Source organism: Gavia stellata, chromosome 19, assembly GCF_030936135.1.
Source record: "Gavia stellata isolate bGavSte3 chromosome 19, bGavSte3.hap2, whole genome shotgun sequence".
NCBI classification, from domain to species: Eukaryota; Metazoa; Chordata; class Aves; order Gaviiformes; family Gaviidae; genus Gavia; species Gavia stellata.
The window spans coordinates 18,234,990-18,261,066 of NC_082612.1; the positions used below are offsets into that span (position 1 = coordinate 18,234,990).

The 26,077-nt window shown below is 42.0% G+C and overlaps 1 protein-coding gene across 1 annotated transcript in view; it reads right to left on the minus strand.

The window, feature by feature from the left end:
• The window catches only part of WDFY3 (WD repeat and FYVE domain containing 3), a 121,101-nt gene that overhangs the window by 51,724 nt on the left and 43,300 nt on the right, over nt 1–26,077 (minus strand). The window contains exons 14-26 of the mRNA XM_059826993.1: nt 23,183–23,397; nt 21,339–21,455; nt 18,985–19,212; nt 16,178–16,278; nt 14,870–15,088; nt 10,919–11,100; nt 9,211–9,442; nt 6,180–6,340; nt 5,060–5,171; nt 4,443–4,633; nt 2,834–2,986; nt 341–414; nt 77–238 (exon numbers count right to left, since the gene is read on the minus strand). Coding sequence (XP_059682976.1) covers nt 77–238; nt 341–414; nt 2,834–2,986; nt 4,443–4,633; nt 5,060–5,171; nt 6,180–6,340; nt 9,211–9,442; nt 10,919–11,100; nt 14,870–15,088; nt 16,178–16,278; nt 18,985–19,212; nt 21,339–21,455; nt 23,183–23,397 — 2,147 coding nt within the window. The remainder of the gene's footprint in view (nt 1–76; nt 239–340; nt 415–2,833; nt 2,987–4,442; nt 4,634–5,059; nt 5,172–6,179; nt 6,341–9,210; nt 9,443–10,918; nt 11,101–14,869; nt 15,089–16,177; nt 16,279–18,984; nt 19,213–21,338; nt 21,456–23,182; nt 23,398–26,077) is intronic.

Consider the following 26,077-nt stretch of genomic DNA (forward strand, 5'->3'; position numbering starts at 1 on the left):
ACCATTATGTATTTTTGACCAAGATCACCAACGTAATAAAAACACAAAAGCCAGAATTATCATAGGCATGGGCTACCTGAGCAAGTCATAGCTGCTAGGGAAGCCTTGAAGCAGAAAGCTCAGGACATTACTAATCGCAGCAATAGTAGGCTGGGACAGAGACATATCTCGAAGAGTCAAGAGCAGTCTTGGGATGAGCTGGAATTCCCTCATTAACTTAGCGTTCTTTGCTGCTTCACTGGAAGAAGGAAAGAGAGGAAGTGGCAGTTTAAAATTGGAGCATCCTCTACATATCACCTAATCCTGTAAGTCTCATTACTAGGCTGGCAGCAGGTCATACCTGGACTCAGTGAGAAGTTCTATGAAGTGCTCAAATAATGACAGATGAAGCTCATAGGGTGCATGAAGCCAGACCTGAAATACAGAATAAACAATGATAGGTTTTGTACACAAATTCACTTAAAGATTAAAAACTGACATTAGCATATCAAAGGTTATGACAGGCTTGAAGAGATTAAAACTGTTTGCCTACATGACTGTTTACCTGGCCATTGTGCTCAAAAGCTCACTGCAAGCTTCTCAACTGTTTATTCTTCAACTTCAGAGAAGTATTAAATATACTAGCGAAGACTTAAGGAACACACATTGGTACCAAACATATTCTCTGTCAGCACACCATGCTGAAAACTTTTAAAGAGTTCTAGATGGAAGAGTTACACACTATCTGGATTGTCTCTTTAAACAGATGGTGCAATGACTCCAAAGGAGTTATTGGGGTTTACAAGGCTGATGCAAAGCTCCATGTTAAGTTTATTTGGCTTAAGTGAGGATTTTCTCTTTGTAAAATTAACTTACTGTCTTCTGCCAAGATTGAACTCAAGGTCTTCCCTGATATTTTTTTTTAATCTTTACCCAGCATTCCTGCACACCTTTTTAAATTATTTAGATCCTCTACAAAAAAAATAAAACCCAAGTGTTCAATCAATAGAAGTAACAGAAGCTCTCTAGCTTCTGCTTTTCTTCTAATCTTATCATCTAAAATGATCAGAACAAATCTTTTCATTTCCCTGTTTAGCGTAAGAGTAAGAACATCCAATTTATCCAATTTAAGTGAAATGTTCAGGTCACTGATTTCTGAATACAGAAATAAAATAAATAATTTTTTAAAAGCCCAAAACCTGAGGCTTTTGGAAAGTTTCTTCTTAGTGACTCAGAGACCTATTACTTGCATATTTTGTTTTTTTTTTTTAGTCTCGTAAGTGCACTCATTCTCCAGTTGTTCTTGTTCTTCAGGGAACAAAAAAGACAGACATGAACTAAACAATATGAAATCGGATCTTTCATACAGTAGTTGCTGTCTGAGTGACTATAGACCATTGATGAAATTTCTCAGCTGGTTCCTTTGGCCGGGGGGTGGGGGGGGGTGGGGGGGGGTGGGGGGGGGGGTGCGGGGGTGGGGTGGGGGTGCGGGCGGGGAAGGGAAGAGTATTCTTCAGCGGAATTCATGCCTCACTGTAAAAGGAGCTGGGCTGTGATTCATTCACACTCTTCCCTGCTAAACAGTACATCTACCTTAAGACCTCTACTACAAATATTACCTCTTGTGGATGTAGTAACTTCTACTAAGCCTATGTTTAATCTTGTGAGAGCAAAGGAAGCATTACTGTCATTTAAAAGGTTTCTTAAAGAATAAGTTACATGATACTGAAGAATTTAAGTTTAGACATGGCACAAACTTACTTCTGGTTTTAATATCACGCCTCAAAAAAAAAAAAGAGGAAACTTTGGTGGGTGACAAATTTCCTCTGTATTAGATCCCCACTAAGGTTAAAAAAAAAAAAAAAGAGGCTCTGGTCTGGCCTTTTCATGTCCTCTTTTTTTTGTGCCATAATTATAGTGCATTGTTGATCTTGGCAACGGGGGCTGGTTGGGTGAATTAAAGACCTTTAAGCTTTCAAAAAAAGAAGTTAAAAAGGTCAGCTGATTTTATTAAAATAAAGGCTATAGTAAGCAGCAGGAGTTTTTTTCCACAGACAAGACCCTTAAATAAAGTTTCCAGGAGTGCTTTGAAATACTCAAATAGACATCGAAAAAAGGAAATGGGTAACTCCATATAGCCATTTGTGCAAGACGGACTTGCGCTAGTAAGGCAGTAGCTTATAGCTGGATTAGTAGTGGCAGTAGTATATTTATTTCTTTATTTATTTTAGTATATGTGAATCAGAATACTTTTACTCTGTCTGTATCAGGTAGAGATAATGCCAAAAGGAGTAAATACTAAATGATGAGTTCTACGCATCGTATAACATTGTTTATTACACTACATTAGCGCTTCTTCCTGAACTTTTCTATTTTTCTTAGTTTAGCACAACAAGACTTAAATATTTCATAGGTCGCGCAAGCAGAATTTTAACTGCCCTACTATTAACTTTGCAGGAGATGTATGATAAAGTGATTCCTATGTGCTATGTTGAAAGCTGACCTCCTACTGTTATTTTCGGTACATTTTTCATGATACATGTACCACAGTAGAACACACAGGTTAAAAGAAATTGCTGCGGAACAGAAAACAACAAAACGTATCTTCTAGAACAACAAAAAGAACAAACATCTGTGGTACCCATTCATTGTTTCTACAGCGATTCAGGCCATTTCAGCAGGAAAAGTTACCAATAATCTTGCTGCTCAGCTACTTTACTGTACTATACATGAAATAGCAGGTTCTCAGGATAACAACCTAGTTTGCTGTTGTTCAATATTTAAGGTATGCTGTCAGCACCTGACTTAGTCACTGTCTAGTATCATCATCACTTTTCTGTGCGGCTTTACATACTTCAAAATCACAGAGCAGATCCTGGAAGGCAGCAGAATTTGGAATAATGGAGGTCTCGTGCCCGCTATCGACAGTTCCCACTAAGGAAAAGGTCAGATGGAGTATGTGGCTGTTCAGAAGGGATCGTTTCTTCTTTAACAGCATTGCCAGCAACTTGAACAAGTAAACAGAAAAGGAATTAGTAGCCTACAGACACACAGCAACGATGTCCAAGCACAAAGAAGCATGGATGAAATGTCCCTTTTGGCATTACGGTTGATTAGAAAAGGGGCATATCCAGGACACCCTCCCGCTCATAAAACATCTGCTCCACACTGCAGACAGCATCTGGGCCCTGGGGATTAGGCACACACAGACACACGTCTCAGCTCTCTGGTAGTCAGTCACAGTTTAAGACAGCACATGATACATTCTCAGGTAGTTGTGTTCCTGGACAGCAACCGTGGACACGACAGACTTTAAAATAGAGCACCCCTAGAGTACCGCGTGCACAAATGGGAGGTATTCTGGCACTGAAGAAAAGTAGTCATGACAACATAAATCTGAGTGAGCCTGACTTTCTTTTTCTTGCTACCCTTTGTTGCCCTAGGCATGACCGTAGATGTCGTCCTTTCAGTCCTCATTTGTGCTCTAACCTCTTATAATCTGGGTTGGGAAAGAACAAATTGCCAGAGGTACTATTGCCTTTTTTCGTCTTCTGATGCAAACTTGTTAAACTCTCGACATACTCGCCTGTTCAGCTTCACCATCCTCCTTGAAACATTACTAGAGAAATACGGATTTCAGGGAATCTCTCGCAAACCATGCGATTTGCTGAGGTCAATACAAGAGGAATGTAAGGTCATACGTGATGATCCAGTGACTGCTTACGGTGCAAGGAGCACACTGTCTAGATTTGTTTGGTCAAAGTAAGCCAACGTCTGCAACAGGGTACATGGAATAATATGTTTCGACATAACTATACTAGCCATTAGCATTACAAGTTTTGTAAATACAGCGCCCAAACCACAGCATGAACTTTCCGTTTCAATAATGCAGTCTTCATGAGAAACGTAAAATGCGTTGGTCACGTGAAGATCTTTTCAGGTCAGTCAATCAATCCTTCTGCATAACGGATCGCACTTTCCCCACGCCGATGGAGAATTAAGAAGTCTTCAGCTTGAAAGCAAACAGCATCACGAACTGTAAACTCTGTGCAGTCTTCTCAGAATGATGATGCTAAGAGTCCACTTGTTCGGTTTTCTTCGTTATGTCCCTATTCTCCTCTCTTGCTGGCAGATCCCGGAGATAGAAGCTCCCGGGCTTGCAGGGGAGGATGCACAATCACGGGAGAATAATCATCTAAGTGCCATAGTTGTGCTCTTCCTTGCTATTAATGGTTAAGTTTCAGCAAAGCAGCTAAACAGGCACAACTGCTTAGCAAAACTTTCCACCCTCTCCTTTAAAAGCCATCCTAAATAACTCATCTGTGCTAATTAGCTAAGGGCTCAGTAAACTGAAGAGCGGAAACTCAGGTTACCACAACACAACAAGGAATTTTCATGGGAACTGCTAGGACAAAGAGTGAAATTCAGTCAGCCTGGTCTGTTTTAAGACATTTCTTACATACCTGATAACCTCTGATTCTTTCCATTTCTTTGCTGGCTAGTGGATTGCTCTTTACCACACAGACCAAGGCCTTCACAGCTGCATACAACCCTTCTACATCCGATGCCATGGCTACAAGTCCCAAAATAGCAGCAGCTCCACCAATGTACTGCAGTGTAGTGGCAACAGGCTTGGGGACGAATGTTCTTACTCCTGAGCATAGGCAGAGAAAATAAATTAAAATCAAATCAAATCTAATTCTTGTAGGAAATCACTGTGAATACATGCAAGTAATTTGCATTCTAGCATTGCTTGAATTATGAAAACAATATCACTCCAAGAACTATGACACCTCAGAAGAGGAGGTGAAGAAAATATTGCACTGGAAAATAGTTTATGACTTAAGGTGAAGTAATTAAGTATATTTTCATAATGATAACTCATTAAAACTGAAACAAGCATCCCATGTTAGTAAAAAAAAGAGATAATAGTATGCCCATAAAATGTAAAAATGTTAAATAAATTTAACAATGTACCATTAACATTCATCAATTACATGATTTATCTTTTAGACCAAAGTTATTATTGACAAGTAATTAATCACATTTAAACATAATAATTCTCAAGTACTCAACTCACCCAAATATCCTATCAAAGCTGCACCAATGGAGCGCGCTGGTCCATTCAAATGCCCCGCCGAGTTATGTAGCAGCTTCACAGGTGTGGCATTTTCATGAGAAGAAATCGCCAGCTGAACAAAACAAGAAAAACAGCAAGGGCTAAAGGGAAGAGGTTTTTTCATGTGAGCCTGAACATAACTTGTGTATTTTCCTCCTATGATAAAGAGTGAGTAACATATAACAAAACAGAACTATGCTAGAGTCATTAGGACATTATCTAAAGTAAAGAGAAATCTCCAGTCTCCAAAGTTTAAGGAAGATGAATCTAACTTTAAAGATAATTGAAAGGGACATTTAAAGATCATCTAGTCCAATCCTCTGCCTGTGGGCAGGGACATCTTCCACTAAATCAGGTTGCTCAAAGCACCATCCAACATGACCTCGAACACTCCAGGGATGGGGCGCATTCACAGCTTCTCTAGGCAACCTCTTTCGGTGTCTCACCACCCTCGTCGTAAAAAGTTTCATCCTTATGCCCAATCTAAATCCACCCTCTTTCAGTTTAAAACCCTTGCCCCTGGTCCTGTCACTACACACTCTGGTAAAAAGTCTCCATTGTTCTTATAAGCCCCCCGTATGTATTGAAAGGCTGCAATAAGGTCTCCTCAAAGCCTTCTCTTCTTCAGGCTGAACAACCCCAACTCTCTTGGCCTTTCTTCATAGATGGTCCTTTGTACAAATAATTCACTGACTTTTAACGTACTTGAAGAAAATGTAAACCGATATTCTGGTTTCCAAATCTGAATCATGGTCAGAGAACTAAGCTATCAGCTTTGTTCATATGCAACAGTAGAAATATTGTTCAATGACATAATCTTAACTGTTTTTCAACGGGATTACAACTGCCATCTACATTAAAAAGCCAAAATATCTCCAAAAGGTACTAAGATACATAGCCACTAGTAATTTCAAGAACACAAATAAATCTAGGAGTATAATCTCCCATGAAAGTGATTGTGGGCAACTCTTCTGACAAGTGCATTATTGTTCCTGGTTGCATTGAGCAAATTGCCTTGAAAAAAGTTAAAAGAAAGGAACAAACAAGTAGTACACGTTAACCAACTCCTTTCCCAACATACCTGTTTGGCAATAGCTTTACTATCCAACTTGTTGTAAACCTTCCTTATTTTCGCCACTGTAAATGAAGAAACTGACAGCGCAGAGAGGCCAAAAGAGACCTTCTCTTCTGGTACCAAAGACACTGGAGATGGGTTGATTCCTTCAGACTTTGAATCTTTGCCTGAAAGACAAAATAAAAGTTCATTTCAGTAATAGCACTGTTTTACTTTTCAGTTTCAGGTGTAAAATCTTAAGCAAATTATATTGCAGAATAGGTACAGAAGATGAGATTGGATACTGTCTTTGCATACTTGCTTGCTGTACCGAAGAGTAGCTTGATAGCATACGAGTCGTGGAATAAATCTGCTGTTTAAGATAAAAGGGCAATACACAGCAAAGATTTGCTTTCAAGAAGGTCTACAGTATTAACCCGTAATGGCAACTGGCAGCCCATGGCTTGGCCAAGCAACAGAAGATGTGCTGCTTCCTCATCGGAATTTTTCGAAGGCAGCATTACTCCTGTACTCGATTTGCATTCAGCCTAAGGGCTGTTTCACTTCCCTTCCCACCTGAAGAAAAACAAAGTAATCAGAAAACGGAGAAGCATTTGGTACATCTGCATCTTTGCCTGTGACAACAGGCTTTTTACAATGGTTTGCTAGGAAAACCGCCTTAGAGAACGGTACAAGAGATGCAAGACTGAATAAAGACCAAAAGGCCCAGGCATCAAAGAGGATATATAACCGCATCTTTAATATTTTGTATCCACTGCTCCGAAAGTGGATGCTTCTTGTGAGGCACTGCAAACACTATGACTGACAGCTGTCTACAACGCTCAGAGGAAGTGTGCAAAACTCAGCACCTGAAAGCTCGGCACAGAGATTCACTTCTGCATCTTCATTCCAGGTCAAAAGGTGTCTGCAACTCCAGTGAAACACATGAACGGAATTAAAAAAGCAAGAAGGCTCCTCATCTAACACTGAAACAAATGGGAAGCTGGGTGTCTACATCATTTTTTGAACCAGGGTCAAGTCTCTGTCAAGTCACGCTTAGGAGAGAGTTTCAGAAGTCTTGGTTTCCCCATAAATGAAATTGGATCCTCTGCTCACGTGGATGTCCTCAGAACATTCCTCCACTTCAGTGAACAGAAGAAGGAATTCCTTCTCCTGAACTGAACTGCTCTCTGCAGGGTCTTCCCAAGACTTAAAGAGTATCAGGGTTTTGATTTTGTTTAAACACGGGACAAACTCTCAGAAGATGGCAATCTTGCTCACTGAAAACAGGGAAAAAACTTCTGAAAGAAGCATTGCATGGGCAAACGGCAAGTCAGACACGAATTCCCTGTGAAGGACAACAGCGGAAGACTGTAAGGGCTCTTCCCTTCTTCAGAACTCTTCCCTTCTTCAGGACTCCCACAAATAATCATCGCACTAAGGAAAAACAAACATTTTGGAAAGAGAGGCCAAGATAAAAGGGTAAGATACAGAGCTTCATACTGCACCCTCTATCAAACTCCTTAGGGTTTGGCACAGTGCACGTGACGCGAACAGAAGATTAGCCCCAAATAGAAACACGCCCTTTGTTCTGGAGCAGGCCACTCCTGAAATACAACTGAGCAATGCTTGTGCGGGAGAAATACACCGCCACACTGGAAAAAGTCAGTATGTTAAGAAATGAATTCTTTTACTTTACTGTGGGCTTCCTGGTAAACATGGCCTTAGCATGAAGGCAGGAAGAGCTTTAATTCTCCGAAGTGAATGAACAAATTCACATTCATGGAATCTGCTTTGACTAATTCAGTATTTAAAACTTGCACAGCGCCAGTCAAAATGCCTTCCAGGAGAAATTATAATTGACTAGCAGATACCCAAGTCTACCTAAGTGACACAGACCTGTAGATGACAAAACTGAACTCCCTAAAGTTTTTTCACTCAAGATGAGCAAGGAAAGCTACCTTCTTTCTCATGATACTTCATTCTTTCACAGCCTGAACATCATCTACATTTGGGGTGGCACGGGGGGTGTATGTCTGTCACCACTCTAGGGAAAGCTTTCACCATGAAGAGTAAGACTCTGTGCACTCCCTGTACATACTTCGGTTTTCCTACCACTCTCGTCACTCACTGTCTCCTTCCTTGAGATGGTGGCAGTTTCTCTCCAGAAGAGCTAGAGAGCATTATGGTCCTCATGGGAAAGACAATGCAAGAACAAGACGACTTGATACGTTCCCCATTTTTACTTATGTTTCACTGAAAAGCCCCGTGAGAGCCAGGTAAAGCAATGAGCATCTTCTGACATAATACTGATGTTAGTAAGGAGGTGCTCTAACTGCACAGGAAGACCGGGAGCTCTACTGAACAGGCAAATCTCGCTAGTGACAGATCATCTGACCAGAGCTAATGAAGAATCTGTTGCCTGAATAGTTAAAAACAGGGTTACAGACACACATTTCTAACAAGGTTATTCACACCTTTTTGTTTTGCACTCCCTTCAATTTCAAACAAGAACACTTAAAAAAAAGTAACAGAATTGCCCATATTTGTTCACAACCAATGCTTAAAGACTACCTGCTGCATCACAGTCCCTCCCTGTATTATTTTCCTCAGTTGACCTATTTAGGCCCTATAAACAATGACATTTCAAGACAGCTGTGTTTAAGGTACAGAACATGTTGCAGATTTGCCAATGAGTGCTATCACCAGAAACTGACAAGTTAAAATGCCTTTCCAGTTTCACTTTCTACAGATAAATATAATATACAGTACGAATAATGACAGCTTCAAGCATTTCTAACTGGTTTAAAACCAAAGTGAGGAATACAAGCATTTCTATCATTATCTCAGTACAAGAAGTACCAGAAGTATGTTAAAACAGTAATTTGGATTTCTATCATCCTCTTCAATAGCAGCTACTAGTCTTATTCCTGTGAACAGCTAGCTTTTCCTCTCTGTTACTGCATACTCTCCTTTCTCACCTCTTCTGCCAGTATGCACACAAAAGATTCCACTACACCCGGGCTGAGTTACTAGCTGCCATTTGAACTGTACTTACATGGCACGTATACTGCTTGAAAGCTTCCGACGTAATTTGGTCCCAGCTCATAAATGGTGCTAACACCTGGGGCAGGCAAAACTTCCTCCAGAAAATGCGTAGGGCCCAAACGCCACACTAACGACGAGAGCTGGCGCTGTGCGGGTGGCGTGCCAATATAGGCGTAAACAGTGCTGACTACAGGTGGATTGGCAGAACCAGACCCACTAGGGCTACTGTGAATATAGTGAAGCTGTAAGGGAGAAAAAACACGGTGAAGTTATTGAGAGAGTGCGGGTACCGTGAAAAGAAAGTAGACGGATCAGGAATTACCAGAGGACGTACCAAATGATTGCTATGTAAGGCACGGTATTCTGATACCATACAGCAAAAGTCAGTGAAGAACATTAACCGGAAGGTAAACGCAAAGATCAGAAGTTAAGTGGCTTTCAAAAGATGAAGGTGTTTATGGGAACACAGGATGAGAACATGCGAGTTCTGTGCTTAAAAACGCTAAAGATCAGACGTGTATCTTGCTTCTAAAAACATGGTGCTTTATGATGGTCATTATTTTTTGCAAAAGCAGTAAGACAATCTCATAACCTAGTGTTCTTTCTCCTCCTCGTTCAGCCGGTGAAAAACATGCCTTTGGTAATTACACTGTTCCGAGCTGAAGTGCAAATGTGATGAACTCAATTTGATAAGATTTTCAGATGGCAATAAAACAAATACACGGAGAAGATCCTGGCCTATATATAATGGCAGTAAGAATCTCACAGGCATTTTCTATCTACCTTGTAAAAATTCTGTTACCAGCTATTGAATGTAGTCACGTATGGCCAGATAGATACTCATGTATTACAGCTATTAGCGTAACAAGTATAAAGTTACATCGTCCTCCTTCTGCAAAAGGAATGCTGAAAGGTAAACTTTGAAAGTCAAAATATTCTTTTACCTATAGCAGTACAGTAATGCTAGCTAATTTGCACCCCACACCGGGATTAGTTTACTCCCCTAAGGCCCACGCCTGCCAGGTGCCATATGCTCTTTGTTTATCAGTTACAGGCCAGGAATACTTTGTGCTCAGTGGACAGGTCCACAGTGCTCTTCACTGTTCTCCGGTCTTGGCCTCCTCGTTTCTTCCACCCAACAACAAAACATTGACCTTAAAACTAAATGCGTTTCATCTACAATCAAGTAATAATGACACTGGACATCTCAGCGGCTATCACGGACAAGGGAATGCTATTTCTGGGGTGGCAAGAGGGTTGGGAAAGGAAAACCATGGAAAACCATGGCAAAGCTGTCTTACCCTGTAATCTCCCCATTATTCAAAGTTAGATCTGCTACGTAGTCCTGGGATAAGTCTTCTTCGGCTTTTTATCATCCTTCTAATTAATCTAGTCAGCAGCGTAGCCGTGCCACTCTTGCCTCACATTCAATTCAACTTGTCCACTTCACTTTAGCGGTACTATCGCTCACGCCTGAGAAAGTATTCCTTATCTTCTCCTCTTAACAGAACCAGGACCGCGTCTGAGCTGTGTAGTGAGCAAAGGCCCCTTTTTGCAAGGCTCCTCATTTCGGGTTTGGTGTTTGGTTTTGTTTTATGGGGTTTTTTTGTGGGGGTTTTTGTTGTTGTTCTTTTGCATGGTTTTTTACACATACATATGCGCAGAGAGCGAGAAATCACTCCAACCAGTAAAAATGAGGATTTAAATACTTATTTTACCTTAACAGTGTTAACAAGCTGTCCATCAAGGTAGAGCGCAGCTGTGCTGTTCTTTAGCATGCCTTTACTCATGACCAGAACTAGGTGATGCCACTGGCCTTCCACAATGAGGTCACCACAGCGAAAACGGGCACAACAAGGAAGAATTTCATAAAATGACGATTCCTCACTGAAGTCATCAACTAAAGGAAAAGTACCAGTTAGTGAGCACCGGTAGAAATGTTATTTGTCTGGTTTAAGCTTCTTATGTCATTAGACTTTATGCAAAACAATCTACAGCAATACATTAAAGCCAAAATTTTAGCAAACATGTAGTTAACAGTGTGTCCAAAAATACAATTAACAAGATATGAATGAAGTCGTATGATTAACAAGATACAACTTTAGATTTTCAAATGCAAGAACTGCAAGAATGGAATGAGAATTTTTGAGAAAGTACTCAGATCAAATCGTCACAATTTGACAGGCTGAACGTCCTTAGATACTTGCACATTAACAAACCAGTGTAGTTTTGGTAGTATCAACAATGTCTCTCTTCTTCCTTTGCCTTAATTCTTCTCTAAGAAAATTCCCAGGATACTTTTAGACCTTTAACGATCAGGTTTTACTTCTCCCCTCCCTTTGAAATTTTAGCTGGAATGACTAGTTTGCTCAAGTTTTACTAACTTTCTCATGCCACTATGCAGAAAGATGTTTTTGCTGTTTTTCTAAAAAAGTTTTTACAGCAGTAGTCAGCAAGAAATAACAGACGTCTCTCCAAACCTACAGAGCTATTTTTCACCTTTCTCACACTGTGGAGCGGAAGATATCCATACTTCCCGGACTTTCTCCTCACACTTTTCCCTGCTCCTCCGTGCTCTCCCCCACAGGCCCCACTACCTGCTCCGGCGTGGTCTTCCCCAGGGGCGGCTGGGGATCTCTGCTCCGGCGCCTGGAGCACCCCCTCCCTCTGCTCTCTCCTTCCTGTCCTCAGGGCGCTTCCTCTCACATTTTTTTCCCTCACTCCTCACTCCATGACAGCCTTTCGCCCTCTCTTACATGTGTTTTCCCAGAGGCGCACCAGCCTGGCTGCCGGGCTCAGCCGTGCCCTGAGGGGGGTCTGCTGAGGAACCGGCTGGAACCGGCCACGTCTGGCACAGGGCAGCCCCGGCCTCTTCCCACAGAAGCCTCTTCCCCCCAGCACCTGGCCACAGGCACCCAGTATACACTCGCCACTGTCTTGCTTAAACAATTAGGTCACACACAAAAGAAGATACAAGTAAAAGGATTGCCTTTCAAAGCGTCTGCGTCAGAATCGCGCTAAATTACAAGGCGTAAGTGAAGTTAAAGATGAGGTTCAAAGCGTGAGGCTTTTTTTCCCTCAATAAAAGCCGCAAATATGACGTCTGGCTAGCGAGACACACATCAAGCACAGAGCGGGGGTACTCGTAACTCAAGCCTCAGCGCAGTGGCTTCTCTTCTTCCCTTTTTGCAGTTCAAAGGCAAATTAATTTTCTGAAGCGCTTCTACTGAAGGGATAGCCCAGAGACGTTTCTGCCCAAGTCAAAACGAAGACTTCACGACGTCTCCTCCGTTCCAGTTCAGAAGTGTAACCGCAGCGAGTCGCCCTTGCCTTCCCTTCGCCTCAGCAATGGTGCCTGGGTCGTAAGGCCGCTGACCCGACACGAGTGGCAGCTGCTGCGGGGTGAGGCGAGCTGCACCCCTGGCTCCATCGGCCACCCTCGCACCAACAGCGAGGGGAGGCGGAGACGGACGCCTGCCTTCCAGACACACGGCCAGAGGAACCCCCTCCCAGCCTCCCCGCAGGGGCTGCAAACCACAAGCTGCTGACCACCCATCCCCAATTCACCCATCTATACTCTTCAAGCTTTTTCCAGGTCTTTCTTCACTAACGGGTGCTGAGTTCTCTTCTCCTGAATGTTGAAATCCACTCTAGTTCTCAGCACACCATTTTTTAATTTCTCTAAAAGGCATCCTTTGACTTCATACCAGAGGGCATGATCAGTTTGCAGATGCATTAGCTTCTCCATCGCAACACAGAATGACCCACACTCTACTTGAAAGCACACCCCCCAATAAAAAGACAAAGCTTGAAAACTCTCCACCAGGGAACGCTTCAACAGAAAGCTTCAACAGAAAGCTTCAACAGAAAGCTTCAACAGAAAGCTTCAACAGAAAGCTTCAACAGAAAGCTTCAACAGAAAGCTTCAACAGAAAGCTTCAACAGAAAGCTTCAACAGAAAGCTTCAACAGAAAGCTTCAACAGAAAGGAACTTTTCAGATCTCTCTTCATTCTCACATACCAAAGGAAAAGAAAGCACTAATTCTCTTACCTCAACAGCTGCCTGCACAGGGAGAACACTCATTTCTTTAGAAATAGCACAAGGAAAACGATAAAAGCAGAGTACTTGGAAGTAACTTTCATATACAGAAATAATCTCAAGTTCTTTTTCTCAGCCAAACACCTTTGAGCACAATTCTCGCTCACAAGAAGGATCCTTAAACCATCCCCTTTATTCATACAATAGACCGTCAGCACTTCCAGTCCCTGCGCTGGTGGGCCTGCCATCTCAGTTCTTCATGTACTTACCTGCTCAGCACTTGACGGTACACCACCAGCTATGACTCAGCCACAACAGGGTGGCACTCCAGTAAAGCAAAGCATCTCGTTCAATTAAAAAAGAGTCTTTGTAGTCTGAGACCTTCAGATCTTCTCTGAAGCCTCTTCAAATCCAATCTCTTTTAAAGAGTTAGATAATAGGTGCTTACAAACTAAAAACATATGATCTATACAGCTCCAGAGCAGACTAAAGCAATTAATACGAAGATAAACGTATTTAATTCTCTCTTACAAGAATTCGGTCTTCTGAGAAAGAAAACAGTCAGTATCTTCGTAATTTAAGAGGTTTAGTCCTTCCCTCATACTATGGGTCTTCAGCTCTCAAGTTTTAGGTTTTGAACCTGACTTCTACTAAGAGAAACTACTGCAGTTAATGATGAATGTCTGCTTATGAAAATAAGGAATAGTCTGTAACAGTCTGCTCTGCTGTTTGTCTTTTTTTAAATAACAGCAGTTGTATAAATTCTTTATTAGTGCCTGCTACTCAAAAGGAAAGAACAGAAGCAGGAACAAATTTTTGATAACCACTTGTAACCCAGTGTGTTGGTCTGGTAAAGAGCTAAGCCTGAAACATGGGCAGAAGGCTGCCCTACTCCTCTGAGCTCCTCCACAGCCACGGTGCATAAATGGCCTGTCAAAGCCGACCATTTTTGGAGGCTCTGATGGAGGACAAGGCAGGAGACAGGACATGGCTAAGCCTGAAGCCCCCGACCGCACCGATAGCTTGCTCTAGCAAATTCACTGACCTCACCAGTTTCACTTAGATCTTCACTGCATCTCCTGTAATTCCACCTTTGATCACAGATACTGAACAAAGCTACAAACTCTTTCTGAAATCCGGTCACAGCATTAAAACATGAAGTGAATGACTGATTGCAAATAGCCCTCCAGCATTGGGACTATCCAGATTGAAAAAGCCTTCACAACCTGTTAGTTCACTATTTCCAAACTTCTTCAAAGCAAAGATAGTTAACATTTGCACCTCAAGAGATGATGTCTAAAACGAACGATTCAAGACAACTAAAAGGCAAAAACCTTCCAAAAAACAATGAGGTAATCCCTCCTTCAAATCTATAATACTTGGGGTTTTGGCAAAATTTTTCCTTATATGAAGGTATCGAATCTTCTTTGGAAGTTATGAAAGATCCTTAATCTCTACATGAACGTTTACATTTTGCATTTTTCCATTGTCAAAACCTATTAGGAGCTGGTGAAGCTGCAACTAAAGCTCCATCACACACAATTCTTCTAGATACTAGGTTCAAAATAAACTTGCTGTCGCATCCCCATAATATCGTCAGGATTAGCTGATGACACGACGCAACTCTTACCATAATTTTGAAGCAATTCTTCCTTAGTTGAAACAATCAGTGACCGGTCTTTTGCTGAGAGGACAATGGCCAGGCATACATAATGCTGCTCCGAGGAGTTTGCACGCCGCACTACAGTAAGAAGTCTCACAGGATGGTTATTAGGAGGCGTACTAAAATGTTCAATACAAAACCAAGTTGAGTAGCTTAAACCAGATGGCGGTGGGAAAAATCTTTCACCTAAAAACAAAAATGAAAGCCCATTATGTAGCAGTAACTAGTACTTAGGATACCTACTTACTCCTGTTCTGTTTTTCATATCAGCTCCATTGATAACAGCTGTGCTTTCTCAAACTTTTCCTTCATGGACTTCAATGTTACTTCTTACATTTTTGACTCAACCTTGGAGGAAAAGCCACATAAAGCTAGCTCAGAGGGCTTTCTTCCAAAACAAAAAGTAAAGCAAGAATTGCACGCTATTCCCTGCTATTCTAAAACCAAAAACCAACCCTGACGCTGTGCTTGTTCAGAATAACCCAGTTTCAGTTCCCTAGACAAAATAGTAGAAATGGATCAGGCCCTCAGAAACTGCTAATATCATAATGAGATGCTTCTTCCATAGGTGCGACTCACTTGAAGAAGCCTTTATTGAAGGTCTCTCCACCACATACACCTGACTCCATTTCATCTCCTGGGGTGCTCCCACAGAACAACAAAGAGCTCACAGACTTCAAGTACTGTCTAACGCTAATTCCGTCTTACTGCAGTAAACCTTCAACTTAGTTTTTAGACTTAACACCTTTCTTAACTAAGCGATCATGTTCAATTAGCCCCGCAGCACACCAGGTTCCTGTAGGGTGAACAGCCTACAGTGAACAGGTATAAGGGATAGCAAACAATTTAGGCGGGATTTTTGTGATTATGTGTGTAACTACACCCATAATAAATTCAGTCAAGAATTCAGCAGAACAAATTCACAAGTACAGCTTTACAATTCATTCCACGTTTCCTATGCTCTTCACACTACTACCTCAACTTGTTCTTAATGCATCCACGTTCATCATTCATATGCTTCTCTTGATTACAACTTAACCTTCTGCTGAAAGCCTTGCATTTTAAAGCAATCACACATTTGTATTTTGTATTGCTTTTCATTGACTTGGGGGCAAAAAGCAACAGGAACACACACACAAAAAAAGACACAAGAAGTTCTCAATTACGAGAGTACAATGTCCAACACTATTCTATCACTTCATGGCTAACAAAGAAATATAAGAGAACTAAACATCAGATACAAAACGCTGCTAACAGTCATACTCGAGTACTTACCAGTTCCAATTCCGCTGACAACCGCACCATCAATAAGTCCTGTTGTAACAGCATTATTTGTAGGTGCATTATGGGGAGCCAAACTTGGCAAGAACAGGCAGCTGTTAAACAGAAGACCAGTAACACGCTAGAGTTTATGAAAGTCAATTTAACCGGAGCTCAGTACAAACAAAATATAGCCTAGGAAAACACACCATAAGCACACCATCACTCTCCTTGACTGTACGTATTTAATGAAAGGTAGGAACGAATTCTCAAGATCTCTCCTTGTGAGGCTAAATTATCTCCAGTGCAAAGACCTTCGGCAGCGTATGCCTTTGGTGCAAAGGCACAGAGACTTATGCCCACGTGGCTCCATAGCTAAGATGCTCCCTTGTGGGCAACCATAACTCGTTGCAGCCTTTGAGATGTTCTGGACTCTCAGAGAGACTGGATTAGCTAAATATTCAAAGGATCTGGTAATTGCATACTATGGTGTTCTTATTTTAAGTATGTATGCTCTCACAGTAATGTCATATTTCACCAAATTAGCTACGTTTGGTGCTTAGAAGAGCCACCGGTGCTGTGGACGCAATGCAAACAGATATAAGGAGTACCTCCCTTCGGTACTAAAAGATTTTAAGAGCCAAGACAGTTTCAGTGACTAGCCTATCCGAGGTGGAGTAAATCCCCATAGGAGTTCAGCTTCCATTTTTGTATAGATTGGAAGCAAAATGATGGCTCCTTCACTTGCTGAAGAATCATCGTTTTGTTGACATTTACACTTCAGCAGGCTAGTTTAAGTATACTGTCTCTGAGTTGCCTGAGCTACGAGTTATTTTGTTCTCACGTAAGCTATGAAGTGTTAACTTGACCACCCATCTTGAAAGCAACAGCAATCCATGATTCTGGTCACTACTCTCTTCCTTATGATTACATTTCTCATTATATGCTTCCTCCTCCCTCTTGAAAAATGTTCTTCTCTGGGTGAATCCCCCATGGACAATGGTGTTACAAGCATGTTCTCTCTAAGCAGATAACTTCCAAGGGTCCGCCAACTGTTGAATTCATGAAACACCCTGGCACTTTAGAACAGACCAAAAAGTTTTTAGGGTTTTTTTATTGATTATAGCAGCCTTCTTAAGTGACTTGTTGAAATCACAAGTCACAGCTGCATTACGTGGATTACTTTTGGACACGTTACCAGCACCCACAGATCTCCTGAAGCAACCACAGTGACAATACATTTTGCTAGCCTATTTCAAGTTCTTCTTAGGTCCAAAACACTGTCTTTTCTCTTATGAAGGACGTAGAACAGTGCTTCAAAGACAAATGGTGCTCAAAGCTAAGTCTGTCCCTGACTATATTGGATATGAAGGCTAGATGCAAAACGGGTGCTGCATCCTTGCTTCGCTAAGCTGAAAAGAACGCAGAGCAGCAGAGCTCCCAAATATCCAGGCTGGGCTCTGCTCTCAGACCAGTCATCCCAAATAAACTGGAACAAGTGCACTGAAATGGAAGTAGCTCTGTCGAAGGCCACGTCAGAACAGAAATAGATTTAAGAAACACAGTAGTATAAATATTAGGTCTGGAAAGAAAAAGACAGGATGAATGATTCTGTCAGGTGGAGCTGTTTCTGGTTTTATGAAATTGTGGTACAGCCATGGACAACAGATCATTTCGACCCCTTCTCACAATTCTTTTAAAAGAGAGAATAAAAAAAAAACCTCACAAACTTTGAGGAACTACACATCTCATACAAGAATTTGTCACACTCTTTTGGGCTTCACAGCAGTTGTCATTTCTGGTGGGGTTCGTAACACTAGAAAGCTTTTAATAATGCTCCTAGTCAAGGTTTTTAAGCTTTTAACCAAGCTTCTGGGAAATTCTAAACAAGTACTTATTGTTTGAGGTGCCATTCACAATTGTCTGACTTGCATGTACCTCACAACACTGCCCTCTGAGATACTGGCTTTCAGCCTATTTGCGAGCCTCCGCCTACAGACCAGGCCGCAGGACGTTAAGGAATACCTGTTCCTTATACTATTGGTCTGAATTTTTATAGCAATTTTTGAGGTATTTACCCCTTAGAACAGAACAAAATGAGCATTTTGAGGTTTTTCTATTCCATTTTTATAACCAAAAAGACAAAACATTTTCCTTAAACAGATGCTGAGAATGGTGTCATGTTTTCATCTTCTGAACAGTCAAGTTAAATCATTTTACGTGATCCTCAAAGTGCCTCACTCAGCAGGTGTTTACTTAGAGAGAGAAAAACAGTAAGTGAAGGTGATACCGGGTGCTAAAAGAAAAAATGAGTTAAGCATTATATTCAGGTTACACCTCCAGTTAATAATCATTTTTTTTCCAGTTATTTGGACTCGACATAGCTGCCTTCTCTGCTTTACTTGTATTTCCAATTTGTCCACTTCTGCATTTCAAAGTTCTTCAGCAATTTTAAATGGGTTTCAGAGCATTTGAGCCATCCAAATGTCACACACAATTCCTAGCAACTAATGAGTTTCTGCAAGGGTATGTTGGCGTTCCTTCATTTTAAAAAGCACGTGAAATCCAGAACTGAGAGGGTACTGTCAATGTTTAGATATGTACCTACTTCTACTTTCACACATGGCAAGGAAGCATTTGGTTTCAAGGCATTAATGAATGACAGAGTGGAAATTTATGTGCCTTGAAGGATTCCTTCCTTTTCTTTAAAGAATTCATTTGTTTCTGGTCCATTAAAAAATTACAATTATTTCTTTGAGAGAAGAAAGTAAGAAAACACTGCACTGTGCCCCATGTTATCTGAGAGCACGGTAGGACCTTACCCGAACCCTTCAAGAGATGTGTCAAACTCAATGAATGCCGGGGTAACTGATGATCCGTGAAGCCTGATATCATGTGGGGTTGTCATGGAGACCAAACACTTCACTCTCGTCAGGGGTACTGTGCTCCCTTCTGCTGGCTTGAGCAGGCTCTTGCTTATCCGATAGTGGCTGTCTTCATGCAAACTGAAGACGCTGTCAGAACCCAGACCCTCCGTTGAGGTAACCATGCTATCTACAGTAGAAGCCAAGAAACAACACAGCATTGCAAAAGGGAGGCATTTTCAGGCTATTTATTTGGACTTTTCAAGTACTGCTTCCAGTGCAATAGCTGAATTGTCAATCACCGTCAACTAGTTCAGCCTCTCAGTTAGACAATTAGGAGTTGGGAAGTATTGCTCTCATAAAAACGCTCAGCTGAGGCAGAGACCAGCATCTTGCACAAGGTATTATAGAAAGTCTGTGGTAAAGCCAAAGAACTGGGCCAAGAGGCCATCCCGTTACCTAACATCGGGAAAGCGTCCCTTTCGCAGAGGCTCCATTTCAGGCGCATTCCTGCTACCTGACTTAACAGTCAGGAAAAACTCTGCTTGATGTTTTTCAGACGCAGTAACTCTGAGCTAAAAGTCTCGGAGCAGAAAGGCTCAGTAAAATTAGCTTAGGAAATGTAACATGATAACTTGCAGCGTTCAGGAAACTACCTTGGCCTTCTCTTTCCTAGGTTAAAAAATTTTCAGACTCACATTTCCAGTTTTCATCGTTTGCTTTCTCCCATGATAACACCCTATTAAAAATAAATAAAGCAAGCGCTGGCTGAGAGGTAAGTTGACTCTCTCCTCCTCTCCTCTTTTTAAATGTACTGAACTTGATGACATAACATGAATTCAGTTACTCTATTTATTTCATTATTTAATGCTTGTAATTCAGTACTATCCAGGATACTTCCTGGTTCATTTTAAATAATTCAAACATTTCAACTAAGATATTTTTAACTATGTGTTACAACTGGCCATATGACGCCTGAGTTGACACCTAGAAATAAATATCACGTGCTTTGGAAGCTTATCAATAATTTCTTTGTATTACCATTTACTGAGACTCTCCTATACTACACGAACAGCTATTCCCAAGCTCTGCCACTCATGGATAATAACAGGAAAGAGTGCACATAGAAGAGAGGTTCGGATCGGCTGGAGGAATCCGTTGGTTACAGACATTCAGCACAGTTTATCAGACTGATTCATTAAAGGGCTGGAAAACAGATGTAACTTTCCAGCCTGATAACCAGAGCTGATGTGTAATTGCTTTATGAAGTATTCTTTCAGAGGGATGAACTTCCATGACAGGATACCACACAAAGCTATAATGAGAACTTCCCTACTGCATAGGCAGATGTATCTATAATCTAGGAACATCTAGGGAATATCCTATCAAAATACATTGTGAATACCTTCCCCCAGTGTTAATTCCAGGACTAAAACTGAAACTGAGTTGTTGTGGGGTGTGTCGTCCCCCCCTACCTGTTTGGGTTTTTTTAAAAGCTGATGTAAGTCTGTCATTTTTGTTGAAAACTTTGAAGTTACTACGTGCTCATAATTCAACCACATACTATTAGATACTTCAATTTTAATATACTAACAAAGTAAACACTGAAAGTGAGCAATGAGTAAAACCATTGTAAATATTTACCATGAAAAATTAATGAATGGTTAAAAAGGGACTGCTGAACTTTAAATAATTAAATAAGAGTGGGTGTTTCAACTCCAAATTCCACCTCTTCATAAGAGAAATTATTATTAGATTAAGATTCTGCCAGATTAGGTAAATTGGGCTTTTTTTTTTTTTTTTCTTTTTACTTCTTTCTCATTACTAGTGATGCTAATGATGAGCCAGGTTATTGAGTCTAGCTGAAATAAATGGAATTATGTTTCAATGTAGGAAATTCAGTTATTTTATCTGACACCTTACTGAACCCATGAGACATACTACATAGATTTAAGGACATGTGATGTGTACATGGAAGTATCTGAGAAAAATATTTTTCCTTTTACTGTTAAATAACTACAAACTCAGGACCTACCCAAGACTGAAAAGCAAACTACTATCATATTTAATAGTTCCTGCTCATAAAATAAAACATTTTAATTACCTCACTGGTTATATAATAAATACCAAGTACTATGTTCCCTCTGCTTTTAGAACTTTTCCCAATCAAACCATTTTGACGATTTCACTTTCATACAAAGCAGGGGCGAAGTTAGATTTTTCCGGATGCTCATCTACAAATTTTACGTAAGTATGCAACTGGGGGGATGGCAGTGAAGCATTCTTTATGCAAATTTCTAGCACTTGAGCACCTACTTCTCATTTCCGGTTCAAAACTCAGTGAGCTGGGTTTGTGTACTCGGTACTGTTTCAACAGCTTTTTGTCCCATGCTCCGCAATTCAAAGGATTTCCCAAGCGCAAAAATTCCCTGAGAAAGAGAATAAAAAATTTACAAATCATTTTGTCCATTTATTTGCCTAGAATGGCACCAAATCTAATACCATTTTTTAAAAAAGACAGTCATTACTTGTAATAAACATAACTTTTAACTAAGAAAATAAACTAATGCATAATTACAAGAAACACATTTGATCCATTTGCAAGTATTTAAGTTTTGAACACATGCTCTTAAAAGTTGACATTATTTTAACCAATGAAACAATTCTGATAAAGCTCCCAATTCCCTTCCCTTAATTCCAAAGACTTGGCAGGAGGCTACCACATCCTGTAGGAGAACATCAGGACACTCACTGATGCACATTCAGCAAGCCGAACTCATATGGAAAGGCAGACCACAGGCTGAAGTGAGTAAGTGACCTCAGCTTTGTTTGATCCACGTGTCCTATTTGGCAGGGGGACAGTTTCACAGCTATCAACATCTATAGCTATAGATAACTACAGTATCTGTATCTACAGCTACTTAGGCTATCAGCATCTATGATTGGGGAAGCTTAAGTCCCTGTGATGCGACTACCAGCAAGCATGCTCCTTGCAGAATCATTTCCGACACGGCCACATGCCACTGAAGTGAACCAACCAGCTGTCCTGGCTGCAGGTCAGCCAGTCAGCAATCCATAGGAGATAATACAGCAAAGCTCCTTATTCCAGCTGAGGTCACAGAATCACAGGATGGTTTGGGTTGGAAGGAACCTTTGAAGATCACCTAGTCCAACCCCTCTGCTGTGGGCTAGGACATCTTCCACTACATCAGGTTGCTCAAAGCCCCGTCCAACCTGACCTTGAACACTTCCAATGACGGGGCATCCACAGCTTCTCTGGCCAACCTCTTCCAGTGTCTCACCAGACTCATTGTACAAACCGTCTTCCTTGTGTCCAATCTAAATCCACCCTCTTTCAGTTTAAAACCCTTGCCCCACGTCCCCTCATGACAGGCCTGGTAAAGACCCTTTCTCCATCGTCCTTATAAGCCCCCTTTTTATACTGAAAGGCCGCAAGAAGGTCACCCCAGAATCTACCAAGCAATCCAAAGAGTCATACAACTGCGTGGGTATTCAACAAATCATTCCAAATAGGCTCATAAACTTTTCAAGCTTGCTTTTCTAGTACCAGCATAGGTGCACAAACCTACTTGCATTAATAAGCAGAAAGATCCACTTTTTAAAGCTATGCATCCCCAGATTTTTCCAGACACCTCTTGCGTCGCGTTCCTGCATTTCCTTCACACAAACTGAAGTGCTAAATAAAACTCCTGGCCTGAAGCTTTTCCAATCCGAGGTATTAAACATTGCACCGAAAAGTCTAGGAATCCATCCTCTTCTATGGCAGTGTTGCTTTTAAAACCATCATGTTTCCTCTTCCTGAGGATTTAGCCAGGAAAGGCATTTTTGATAGCCTCTCAAGACTTGCAGGGAGGATGCAAGCATTTAACTTCAGTACTATCTCTGTGAAAAACACCAAACGGATTTCCCCGCTCCACACTTCTCCCTCCTCCCCCGCCCTCCAATTCCCAACGTCTCCAGGGTTATGTGCTGATTAACAGAAGCAAGCCAATCTACTTCATGTGAAATAAAATGGCATCCCGTGCGATCACCACCACACAAGGTCACTTATGCTCTCTACCAATCCGAGCCATTCACAGTCAGCCAGCAACAGCGCAGGCTCAGCTCAACGGGACCTCAATGCTATCTTTCTGACCTCAACACCATTGGCTGCAGCGCCTGGGAGGCCAGCCTTTCAAACATCCTTTGGAGTGGCGGATGCAGCGAGTGGTCCTCATCAGCCAGAGCAGCGCTGCATCTTTGTAGAAGTCGCGCATGGAGCCCGGCTTCGCACATGACTTGCTGGTTTCTCTCTGTGTGCACTAGAGATTGCAGGATATTGGCCACTGCAAGCTGGAGATCCAGCGCATGCTGAAAGAGAGAAAAGCGCACATCTTGAGACACAAACTGAGAAGACAAATAAAAGAAAGCCCTTATGCATAATAAAGAAAAGGAAACTACCGTTAGCAATAAATATACAAAACGTCCCATACTTAAATATATGTACACATGTGTGCATTGGGGGTGTGTACGCATGTGCGTGTGAAGAGACGCTTCCATCTCCTTAAGAAAAAGGATAAAAACTTATATGAAGGATTACCACAACCATTGTAAAGAAAAACAGTTCCAGTAGGGATGGTTAAACTAACCTCTCCTTCTCACCAGCAAAAGTGAGTCAGTTTAGAAGTTCTACATTCTTAGAGTGTACGAAGAACTTTTATTTTTGTGACTGCTAAGCTATTCCTAGTAACTTAATATAGAATAATAGAATCATTCAGGTTGGAAAAGACCTGTAAGACCATCAAGTCCAACCGTTAACCTAACACAGCCAAGTCCACCACTAAACCATGTCTCGATAAGTGCCTCATCCACACGTCTTTTAAATACCTCCAGGGATGGGGACTCCACCACCTCCCTGGGAAGCCTGGTCCAGTGCTTCACCACTCTCTCAGGAAAGACATTTTTCCTCATATCCAGCCTAAACCTCCCCTGGCGCAACTTGAGGCCATTTCCTCTTCTCCTGTCACTTGGGAGAAGAGACCAGCACCCACCTCCCCACAACCCCCTTTCAGGGAGCTGTAGAGAGCGACGAGGTCTCCCCTCAGCCTCCTCTTCTCCAGACTGAACAACCCCAGCTCCCTCAGCCGCTCCTCATCAGACTTGTGCTCCAGACCCCTCACCAGCTCCGTCGCCCTTCTCTGGACACGCTCCAGCACCTCAATATCCTTCTTGGAGTGAGGGGCCCAAAACCCAACACAGCATTCGAGGTGCGGCCTCACCAGTGCCGAGTCCAGGGGCACGATCCCCTCCCTACTCCTGCTGGCCACACTCTTTCTGATCCAGGCCAGGATGCCGTTGGCCTTCTTGGCCACCTGGGCACACTGCTGGCTCACATTCAGCCGGCTGTTGACCTGCACCCCCAGGCCCTTTGCTGCGGGGCAGCTTTCCAGCCACTCGTCCCCAAGCCTGTCACGTTGCAGGGAGTTGTTGTGACCCAAGTGCAGGACCCGGCACTTGGCCTTGTTGAACCTCATACAGTTGGCTTTGGCCCATCGATCCAGCCTGTCCAGATCCCTCTGCAGAGCCTTCCGACCCTCCAGCAGATCAACGCTCCCGCCCAGCTTGGTGTCATCTGCAAACTTACTTAAGGTGCACTCGATCCCCTCATCCAGATCATCAATAAAGATATTAAACAAAACCGCAGTACTGAGCCCTGGGGAAACACCACTTGTGACTGGCCGCCAACCGGGTTTAACTCCATTCACAACTCTTTGGGCCCACCCATCCAGCCAGTTTTTTACCCAATGAAGACTGTGCCCGTCCAAGCCATGAGTAGCCAGGTTCTCCAGGAGAATGAGGTGGGAAACAGTGTCAAAGGCTTTACTTAAGTCCAGGTAAACAACATCCACAGCCTTTCCTTCATCCACTAAGCAGGTCACGTCATCATAGAAGGAGATCAGGTTGGTCAAGCAGGACCTGCCTTTCACAAACCCATGCTGGCTGGGCCTGATCACCTGGTTGTCCTGTATGTGCCACGTGATGGCACTCAGGATGATCTGCTCCATAACCTTCCCTGGCACCGAGGTCAGGCTGACAGGCCTGTAGTTCCCTGGATCTGCCTTCTGGCCCTTCTTGTAGATGGGCATCACATTCGCTAAGCTCCAGTCAACCGGACCTCCCCGGTTAGCCAGGACTGCTGGTAGATGATGGAAAGTGGCTTGGCGAGCACTTCCGCCAGCTCCCTCAGTGCCCTTGGGTGAATCCCATCCGGCCCCATAGACTTGTGTGTGTTTAAGTGATGTAGCCGGTCGCTAACCATTTCCCCTTGGATTGTGGGGGCTTCATTCTGCTCCCTATCATCATCTCTACAAATTGAAGATATATGCAACCTAACTGCCAATTTAATGCCCTGAAGACAGAAAGTCACCACATTCATCATCAATACAGGACCAGAAAGAGGAATCAAGTGTAGTAATTCTTGTAAGCTTTCAGAACTGTCTTTTTTTTTTTTTAAATAAACAGTGTTCTTCAGGGAAGATATCTGGAACAAAAAATACTTAAGCAACTTCAAAAAGTGTCCAACAAATCCTTTATACACAAACCGCCAGCAGAGGTTTTGGTTTGGGAATTGTACAAAGCAGACAGTACAATTTTGGAACTAGAACATATTCCAGCTATTTCAAACAGCAGATATACACCGAACAATAACGGCCAGTCCCGTGCCCTCCTTGTACTATGTGTTAACACCCGATACGTCAGGGAAAACACGAATTAATCACAATGCTTGGAAACTTATCTGACGGCCACTACAGACATTTATTTAAATTGACATTGTTGCCAGGAGTTTTAAAGAGAGACACGAAACAAAACCTATGAAATAAAACGATTTCTATCAGACCTCTATGTCACCAGTTATTCAACTCGATTAGCCTGTGAAATTTATTAGTTTCTCAGCACAAAACAAGAGGACCACATCAGTTTTCTTATTTCCCATAGCGATCCTTTTTCCCCAATCACTCTCAAAGCTTAAGACAGCAGAACTTTTTTTTCC